Genomic DNA, 10,452 nt, shown 5'->3' with positions numbered 1-10,452 from the left:
ATTTTTCGAAGTTTAATTTCCCACTTTAATGCTCTTCCACATGGGTGCCAATGCAATTTTCAGCTGTTTATTCAATACCAGGAGAACAGTAAAAGAAAGTGAGCACACTCACGCAGGAGCTGCTGTGACCACAGTCCTCGCCAAGACACTCCCACGCAGACTTGCCGACATCACATGTAAGCTCCGCTGGGCCCGCCTCTTAAAGGCACATACGACTACACACAGCTAGTCCACGTACTAGTACGCCCTTTGTTTCGATTCAGCTTACTAGTAAAACAACTGTGTCCGTTTGTTTTCTCTACAATGCCACTTTTGGCCTACTAGTACGTAATTAAACATTCATAAACTATTGTGCTGCATGAGTAACAAGTAGGGTGTCATGCACTCGTAGCTTCCTGAGCCCTACTAGTAGCCGCAAAATGCCCACTAGTAAATTTGCATCACTAGTAACGTAGTTGTTCTACTAGTATGCCAAAATGTCATAGAGTGGTGGAAAAAAAACGTTACTAGTAAGATGTGATCATTGTACTAGTTTGCCACCCTGTCAAGCTACCTCAGAATGTGGGAATTTCACAGGTTGCCTTCCAGAATCCAGTCCATGCAGATATCAGAAAGCAACAGGCCACATTCCCACCGTTGCTCCTGGGAATGTGTCGTATGTTTTCAAGGTTATTGGAGGAACCTTTTAAAGAGCGGCACAGCAGGCATCACCCCGCCGTCGTCGTCCTGGTCTTCATCATGAAGCTGTTCACCATATTCACGCTGTTTGTCTTCGCTCAATGCAACTCAGCCACAGAGCAGGTTAGATTGTTTACGTGTATCCCGAAATTTTTATGTAAACGGGAGTATGCAAAATTGTTAATTTTAATAATAAAACAACTGCTTGCTAGTACTACTACTAGTGAGGAACTAGTTGTTAACTCGTGGAATTTATAACATCACCAGTAGTGTGGGTGGCACGGTGAACGACTGGTTATCATATCTGCCTCACAGTTCTGAGGACCGGGGTTCAATCCCCGGCCCCGCCTGTGTGGAGTTTGCATGTTCTCCCCGTGCCTGCGTGGGTTTTCTCCGGGTACTCCGGTTTCCTACCACATCCCAAAAACATGCGTGGTTGGTTGATTGAAGACTCTAAATTGCCCATAGGTGTGAATGTGAGTGCGAATGGGTGTTTGTTTATATGTACCCTGCGATTGGCTGGCAACAAGTTGAGAGTGTACCCCGCCTCCTGCCCTCAGTTAGCTGGGATAGGCTCCAGCACGCCCACGACCCTCGTGAGGATAAGCGGTACGGAAAATGGATGGATGGATGTAAAACGAAAATTGTAGTATAATTATTTGGTGGAATTTTAAAATGATTTTGCTGATGTTATTATCAATTTAAAAAGTGTATATCCAACATTTTTATTTTACTCATTTTTCGGTTGTTATTCAAAATAATTCTCAAGTCAATCCCAAAAAATCAATTACCTATATTGAATATCTATAGTCAGAAATTGTGTTGTATTCATTTATTTTTGCATCAGCAGAGCTCCACTGCAACTGCACCAGGATATTTAATTTAAATTTAGTAAATCTAACTGATTTTACTTATTGAAGGATCCATTAAATAAATCATTGAATTGAATCTATTTTTATTTATTGAATTATTTTTTTTACCAGTTTTCTGAGCCGCTTCTCCTCACCAGGGTCGCGGGCGCGCTGGAGCCTATCCCAGCTGTCATCGGGCAGGAGGCGGGGTACACCCTGAACTGGTTGCCAGCCAATCGCACGGCACATAGAAACAAACAACCATTCACACTCACAGTCACACCTACGGGCAAACTGTGATGCCGACGCTCTAACCAGTCGGCCATCGTGCCGCCTGCTTAAAAGCACCGGGGTGTAAATTAAAAATGTATTTTGTTTTAAATAGCCTATAAATGTATATCAATTCAAACATGGAATATGTTTTTAAATATTGTATTTGTTAATGTATTTTTTTTTTTTTTGTACCGCAGTGACAAATACTACAACTATTAATAATAATAAAAGGTTTACATTACGTTATATGCAGTATCAGAAAATGTTATGCATTCAAAATAATATTTGACCAAAATAAAAATAAAAAACTCTATAATTTGATCAGATGTATGCATATAAGTGATATTAATTGATGGACTGATTGCTTACTGCTGCAGGAGGCGTCTGTGTCCGAGCTTCTGTGGCGGGCCAACAAAGACGTCGGTAATGTCCCTTCAAAGTCAAACTAACCCCTCGCTTAACACGGGTCACGTTCGGACAAGCGTTCCGAACACGACCTGCTAGTGCTCGTAACGCAATCGATCGACTGTATGTGACGCTGTCGACAGTTCACACGGCGGAGGAGCCTCTGGTGATGGACGACATTGCTTTCGACAAAGACGGCGAGCGGAACGCTGACCAGTGCACATCGCGAGGGTGCATGTGGGCCAAGTCTGCGGACGGCATAGTCTACGTGGCCTACACCATCTCCCCCGGTTACTGTCAGTAACCTTGCTTTTTGTCAGCGCTTAGACTTACTGTCCGTACTTAGCACTGCTTTTTGTTATCACTTTAATTTCAGTGCACACTAACACTGCTTGTTGTTATCCCTTTCCTGTCACTGCTGCTTTTTGTAATCACGTTGCTTGGAATACTCTACCACTCTTTTGTAATCACGTTAAATAGGCCTCCTCTTCCACTCTTGTGCTTGCATTACTGTCAGTAATTAACGCTGCTTTTTGCTGACACTTAAAACACATTCACTGCCATTGACGGCTTTAGAAATCAAATATCCATGTTAACTGGGAAGGCTGGCAGCGAATGAGTTAACTGTCTGTACTCGCTAACTCTGCTTTTTGTGAGCTCTTAACTGCCAGTACTGCTCTTTGTATTTGCATATTTTTGAATACTCTACCACTCTTTTGTAGTCGCATTACTGCCAGTACTCAAAGCTAACACTGTTTTATTGTAATCACATTACTTTCACTGCTCTACCTGCTTTTTGTAATCACATTACTGTTGGTGCTCGCTCGCTAACACTGCTTTATGTAATCACATTACTTTGCTCTTCTAGTATTTTGCAAACACATTCCTTAAACTATTGCAAAGTTAAAAAATGACCTTCACTCTCATCAGATTTGACTTATTTAATGCATTCCAGAACTCATGCTTTGTTCATTCATATGCAGGAAAAGTATAGTGACATGATGTTGTTGTTGTTTTTTTTAATTAAGCTTCTCGCGAGCGCTCTATCATCGAGCGCGGCCTGAACTCCTTCCAGTCTGTCTCCTGCATTCGCTTCGTCAATCGCAGCGGCCAGAGAGACTACATCAGCATTCAGTCCAACAATGGGTATACAGCTACCTACCTAACCTTACCCGCCTACCACAGTGATTCCCACCCCCTGTAAAATGAGCCAATCGGATTTGTTTCATATTCAGTAACGGAAGTGCAGTATTTGTTGACAAAAATGTAATGGTTGACCACAAAAATTATGTATTTGGCCTGGAACGGGGTAGTTTCCCGCATATTGTTGTTTTGCTCTGAAAACACTATTTGCTGACAGAAAGGCTATAAATATATTAAGGCTATATGTTGCCATGAGAAGTATAGTATTTACATTTTTTTTTTTTTTTAATTACAAAAGGCTACATTAGATCACACTAAGTAACAACGAAAGTCGGATGTTAGCACTGAATTGCAATGAAGGTTCTGTTTTGGCACAAAAAAATAAAATAAAAGGTTGACCACAAAAAGTTGTTTCTTAGCTGACAAGGAATCCAGTGGTTGACCACAAAAAGTAGTATGTTGTTTTAAAAAAAAAAAAAAGGAAAAAAAAAAGGAAAAGTTATTTCGGCATAAAAATAATCCAGTCGAAAAAAATTAAACGGTTGATGACAAAAGGTCATATTTTGCCACAACAAATGCAACGGTTGACCCAAAAAGTCACATTTTGCCACAACAAATGCAATGGTTGACTACAAAAAGTCTTATTTTGGCACAAAAATGCAATGGTTGACCACAAAAGTCATTTTGGCACAAAAAAATGCAATGGTTGACCACAAAAAGTAATATTTTGGCACAGAAAGGCCAAACCTTACTCCGAAAATTGCTAGATGTTGTCACAAAAATAGGTTAGGAAACAGTGACCTACCTGACACGCAATCAATGTAACTACAGGTACGTGACTAACTTGCTGTTCATTCAAGGTGTTACTCGTACGTGGGTCGCCGTGGCAATGCTCAGCCCTTGTCCCTGGACCGCAAGGGCTGCTTGTACCACAGCACCGTCCAGCACGAGCTGCTGCATGCACTCGGTTTCAACCATGAGCAGTGTCGCTCCGACCGAGACCGACACATCCGCATCCTCTGGGAGAACATCCAGCCTGGTCTGCGCGCACGCGCACGCACACACACACACACACACACACACACACACACAATATGTTGTGAGTGCTGATGTGATGCTCCTCGTCAGGTTGGGAGTACGCCTTCGACAAGATGAACACGCTCAACATGAACACGGCATATGACTACAACTCTGTCATGCAGTACCACAGGTTTGTACATGTATTTCGGCACTAAAATGGAATAATTCTGGTGTAAAAAAAATGTTTTTGCTGAAATGCAATGCTTGACCAATCAACACTACAATGCAGCAGTTGGCCACAAAAACGCTTACTTTGACATTCAATAGCAAGGGTTGTCCACAAAAGGTTGTATTTTGGCGCAAATATGCAACAGTTGACCGGAAAAAGTCCTAATTGTATTTGGCCACCAAAGTTCAAGATCTTGCCATTAAAAGACTGATTGTGTTTTGTGTTTTAAATGGCGCGCAGGTACGCATTCTCCGGCAACAACAAGCCCACCATGGTGCCCATCCCCAATGCCAACGTCGGCTTCGGCAACGCCAGCCAGATGAGCAAGAACGACATCGCCCGACTCAACTCGCTCTACAAGTGTTAGGTAAGGAAACGCTACCTAACAAATTACAATCATCATCATCATCACAGTAGTTCCACTTCCTGTTCTATGGTTATGTTCACGCTTTTCTTCTTTTGTCATCACTGGAAAAATGCAAAATCTTACGTAGTGAATTTAGATTTCTTGTGAAAAGTCTTTTGTATTGTATTTTTGTATTTATTTTATGACAGTTTTGACTTTTGTTCTAAATTTTTAGCAAGACAAAAAGACTTTTTCGAAGATACAAGATCTTATTTTAAGAATCTTATCAAGTCAGTTCATACTTGTTTCATTGGCAGATTTTTTCCCCCACTTAAAACAAGACATTTTGTTTCTAAAATAAGTGGAAAAATCTGCCACTGGAACTAGTATGAATTGACTTGTTCGGATTCTTAAAAACAAAACTCTCTTGAAATAAGTAGTTTCAGTGAAATAAGTTTTGCTAGAAATAAGATAAAATCATTAAGATCTTGCATTTTTGCAGTGAAAATGTCATATTTTGGCACTAAAATGCAACGGTTGACCATAAAAAGTTGTAGTTAGGTATAAAAGAATGAGAGTTTGAACACAAAAAAGTTGGCATAATAGGTATTGTTGTAGGTAATAAAACCTTTTGCTATGTAATGAATTGTATTGCTGATATTCGAGTGAGCTACCAGAATCTTTATGTCCCCACTTCCCCTCCCGTAGTGACTTCACACCACAAAGAAGCCAAAGAAAAAGCGAAAGACGTGGAGTTGATTGTGTTGCTGCTGACTGAGCTGAAGTCTGGTGACGTCCCTCTGACTTGTCATATTTGTCTCTTCCAGGAGGTGGTGAAAGCAACATCCATCCATCCATTTTCTGAGCCGCTTCTCCTCACTAGGGTCGCGGGCGTGCTGGAGCCTATCCCAGCTGTCATCGGGCAGGAGGCGGGGTACACCCTGAACTGGTCGCCAGCCAATCGGACATACAAACAAACAACCATACGCACTCACATTCACACCTACGGGCAATTTAGAGACTTTAATTAACCTACCATGCATATTTTTGGGATGTGGGAGGAAACCGGAGTGCCCGGGGAAAACCCACGCAGGCACGGGGAGAACATGCAAACTCCACACAGGCGGGTCCGAGGATTGAACCCCGGTCCTCAGAACTGTGAGGCAGACGCTCTAACCAGTCGCCCACCGTGCCGCCTCGAAAGCAACACAACTGAAATTTGTCTCATTTCCGATGATACTATTAAAATGTGCACATTCATGCATTCGTGTAGTTTGTCTTCATTTTTCTGCAAAACAATTTTTACGAATTTTCTGCATAACAATCTTTACTAATACAATTATGCAGCGTATTGTGGCAACGGTTGTATTTTGACATAAAAATGCAATAGTTTACCGATTGTTTTTTTTTTTTTTTTTTTTTTTATATATAAACAAAGTCATATTTGGGCACGAAAATGCGAGAGTTCAGCTCAAAAGGTTTGCTATTTTGGGATAGTAGGTATTACTGGAAGTAATAAAAATGAAAACCAATGTGTATAATTCTCAATAAATGTTTCTCACCAAAACACAGTAAATAACAGTCATAAGTGTTAATATACTGTACACACCTATCAAAATATATCAAAAAGTAACGCCATAGTAGTTAGTCTTCCACAAGGAGGCGCCACTTGTACACAAAGTGTGGTTGCTGCTGGGATTTTACCGTATGTATATTGTATAATGTTATTTAATAACGTAAATTCAACAATAATATTTATATTTAATTGTCACTATTTTCCATGACTTCTGATTTCAAACTTTAATAATGATAATAATAATGAAATGCAGGGGGAATTGTGGATAGGTAATATCGTGGTGATTTTGCATTAGTATATTAAATATTTTTATATCTATTGAAAGTATCAAAAATAAAGTGAATAAGTGTACAATGCATTTACTGTAAAAGTGTCATCTGGTTTAATAATGGTTTAAAACAAACTAACAATCGATGTGCAATTTTAAAAAAAAATTGTAGTGCAAGAACAACAATTCAGTTTAACAACAAATGAAATCGCATGTAAATAGAAAAATAAAAACTTGGAAATATATAAAATAAGATGCCAAGAAAATACCAAAATAATTCTAAAATTGAACCTGAAACAAAGTGAAAAACTACTACAATGGTACCTAAAGATACGAGTTTCAATTGTTCAGAACTCAAATCACTCATATCTCAAATCATTGTACCTCATTGAAATGAGCGGAAATACCATCGGTGTTCAAGCCAAAACAAAATGTAACATTTGTTTGATTTAAAAAAAATAAATAAAAGCACTCTACATCATTTTTCTATATAAAAGCATTCAGTAGTAACATCAATAAATGGAGTGTAAAGAATCAATAGTTTTAGCAGCATGATGTCGTGGTTCAATTCAATGGAGGTTGTGCTGCTCCCCCTGGTGTGCGCACCTTGGTCACCACGGGGCATATATATATATATATATATATATATATATATATATATATATTATGAGTATATATATATATATATATATATATATATATACTCATAATATTTGATGATGAAACACATTGCCCTGAACAGCCAGCCTGTATTGGCGTTTGAGGAATAGTAGTGGGCGACAATAAAAGCGAGAGTGTGGATATTTTAAAAGAGGCTTGCTGGCTCCCGTTCATTTCGATTGGACTCCGCACGTACGTTTTAGCCACAAGCTTTGCGACGGATCGGCCACTCATGGAAACCGTTGCCAAAGCCCGCACACTTAGGCGACAGTTTCAGACGGATTCGGCCCCATCGCTCCTTGTGTGGCAGCCTTTAGGATATCAGTTGTTTATAGGTTTAAAACTACCGCAATATCGATGCTGGTTTTGTTAGCCTTTTAATGGCGTTTCGCATGATGTGTCGGCAGTAAGCCATACAGTGGATTTATTTTTTTTGGACAAAGTTAACATGGTTTGGTTAAATACATGATGTGTAATTGTCGCTTTTATGTTCAGTTTTACAGGAAACGCTGAGTGGGAGTGGCAGTTGACAGCTTGAAGCAAGCACACGGTGCCCCATTTTTGGAAGAATTGTCCACCATCTTTCCAGGGAGGTCAGCATAGACATCATCCGCTTCTTCACAGCACCCAAACTTGGGACACTCGTAAGTCAAGGTACCACTGTATACAAATGAATGATTATAGCGCTTAAAAATGTGGAAAAATCCAAATAAATCTAGCTTTCTTGCAACATTTCACTTGTGTTTATGTTATTGTTCTTCCTCGTGACTCCAGGCTCTGTTGACTATTGTAATTACTCGTTAGCGGGTGCTCATTTGGCTTATGCCTTGGGCCGGCTCTGCTTCGTACCCTGTCACCTGAACTCCAAAGACCTGCTCACCGACATTCCTACGTTTTGTCGATTTTGACTGACAAGGCGGTTCAACGCTCGTCTGTCAGCGAGAAAGGAAGTTATTCGCCCAGAGGGCCATGCAAACAATCCAAACCTTTGTCAGTTTTTACGCTGCTTGAGGAAACGTTGTCGTGCTTTGTGCTTGGCGACGCGCATCAACAGAAACGTGACGCAGGTTTGATCGAGTGCATTGATGTATGATGTATGACACGAGAGTGGAGAAAGCCGCCGGACGGGAATCCGGCCGGGGATGAGGAACTGGAACGAGCAGTGGACTAGGGACTTGATGGAAAGTCCGGACATGTTCCTGAAATAGCCATTTCAAACCAAATTGGAAGATTTTCTGTCTTTTCAGGCATGGCATCTTGAACGAGGACTTATGATGGACATGCCTACCAAATTTCATGTGGCTGAATTTTTTCAAATCAATTCCAAACACCTGTTGCCTGCGCTCCACAGTCACAGGATGTTACTGAGACAGCGGCACACTATGAGGGAGGAAGTGAGCAATCAATACAAAGTAAGACAGAGCGCCATGTCATCAGCGAATGAACAGAGGACCACTTCAGATCCTAGAGCTGTGAGATGTGGCCCACCTCCCGGTCTCCCTTCCTCCCGGGGTGCTCTGTTTCCTCCAATTTTTCTCAATGGGCTCACTGTCAAAATGTCCGTTTCCCAATCGGCGTTAATAATTCAAATCCTCGTACTGAATCAGGAATCACAAGTCAGAGGCCTTCGTAAACAAGGATCTTATGACTGGCTGGCTTCTGCTACTGTATGAAGAAGGCACCAGACAGACACATAATTTGGTTGTACCAGTTCTGAAATGATTCGGTCTATCAATTTTTAGACTTATCCGACTTGGATTATTCAAACGTGTCAGTTCACTCACTCAAGTTCGTGGACTCGGAGGATCCGGTTGTATCGGTTCGGTGACTCGGTTTCTTCGATTTACAGGAAACACTGTGGACTCAGTTGATCCGAGATTGTGTCCATTGACTGACTCGACTCACTGGAAACACCGCAGACTGGGAAGTTTTGGTTTTATAGGTTCTCTGATTTGAGTCAACGGAGCCAGATGATTCGGTTTGGGTATGACTTGTTTATCACTGACTCGAGTAGTGGATTCGGGGGATTTGTTCGGGGATATAAATTCATTGACCGAAGTCGCACCCTTAGATGGTTTGAATGAGACAGGTTCCTTGACCTGAGTTAAAAGACTTGTATGACTCAGATGTGTCAATTGACTGACTCGAGTTCGTGGAGTCACAGGAAACACTGGGGATTTAGTTGATTCAGTTATATCCGTTCACTGACTCAAGTTAGTGGATTTAGCACCGTAGATGCGGATGATTCGGCTTGTTGGTTCACTGACGGGAGTTAGCTGACTCGGATTATTCGAACGTGTCGGTTCACTGAATTGACATAATGGACGCGAAGGATTCAGTTGTGTCAGTTTACTAACTGGAGTTTGCGGACTCAGTTGATTCTGTGGAGTCTGTTCACTGACTTGAGTTAGTGGACTCACCAGAAATTGGGATGATTTGATTGTTTGATCTGACTCAAAGCAGAGAACCGTTTCACTGGGCAGAGTTAGTGAACTCAGATGATTCCTTTGTGTCAAATGTGACAAGTTCACCGACCGGAGTTAGCGGACTCGGATGATTCAGATGCACCAGTTTACTGACCTGAGTTAGTTTACTCTGAGAACTCGGTTGTATCGGTTCATGGAATCCAGTTTGCGGACAAACAGGAAACACTGAGGACTGTGTTTTTGTATCTTTTTGAGAGGGGAGGTGAAAATAAACAGCTGAAATCATCTTAAATATGACTGACTTGGACTTCACATTTAACTTGCTGCCTTCTTGGCCACCATTGCAAAAGAGATGTTCTGTTTTAACTGCTCTTTTACCTGGTTAAATAAAGTTGAAATAAAATCAAAATAAATCCGGTTGCGCAAAGTTGCACTCCCTCTTACAACTGGCATGTGCCTGTGTTCAGAAGTAACGGATCACATTCAAACTCATTTTCAACGGGCGTCCACACACACCTGCCACTATTTGGGGGGGGGGGGGGGAAACAAAACAACCAATAACACATGCAGAGGGCCT

The 10,452-nt window shown here is 41.1% G+C and overlaps 1 protein-coding gene across 2 annotated transcripts; it reads left to right on the top strand.

Annotated features, from left to right (window-relative positions):
- The first annotated feature begins 33 nt into the window (after positions 1-33).
- Positions 34-6,209, top strand: LOC133403283 (high choriolytic enzyme 1-like). 2 transcript variants are annotated; one of them, XM_061678077.1, is made up of 9 exons: positions 34-176; positions 577-801; positions 2,180-2,225; positions 2,351-2,503; positions 3,236-3,353; positions 4,211-4,389; positions 4,479-4,560; positions 4,840-4,966; positions 5,773-6,209. In XM_061678077.1, exons 2-8 carry the CDS (start codon positions 649-651, stop codon positions 4,964-4,966), a joined length of 858 nt encoding a protein of 285 aa, XP_061534061.1. In that variant the 5' UTR covers positions 34-176; positions 577-648; the 3' UTR covers positions 5,773-6,209. The 2 variants fall into 2 exon arrangements, with proteins under 2 accessions (XP_061534061.1, XP_061534060.1); XM_061678076.1 differs by having other exon boundaries at positions 34-801.
- The last annotated feature ends 4,243 nt before the right edge of the window (positions 6,210-10,452 follow it).

This window comes from Phycodurus eques, chromosome 5, assembly GCF_024500275.1.
Source record: "Phycodurus eques isolate BA_2022a chromosome 5, UOR_Pequ_1.1, whole genome shotgun sequence".
In the NCBI taxonomy this organism is placed as follows: domain Eukaryota; kingdom Metazoa; phylum Chordata; class Actinopteri; order Syngnathiformes; family Syngnathidae; genus Phycodurus; species Phycodurus eques.
This window is presented reverse-complemented; position numbering and strand designations above follow the sequence as displayed.

Coding starts and splice junctions, on each gene's coding strand:
- LOC133403283 (XM_061678077.1), top strand. CDS start 649: ATGTGTCGTATGTTTTCAAGGTTATTGGAGGAACCTTTTAAAGAGCGG. Junction 2,226..2,350: donor GCGGGCCAACAAAGACGTCG/GTAATGTCCCTT, acceptor CGCTGTCGACAG/TTCACACGGCGGAGGAGCCT. Junction 2,504..3,235: donor CACCATCTCCCCCGGTTACT/GTCAGTAACCTT, acceptor TTTTTAATTAAG/CTTCTCGCGAGCGCTCTATC.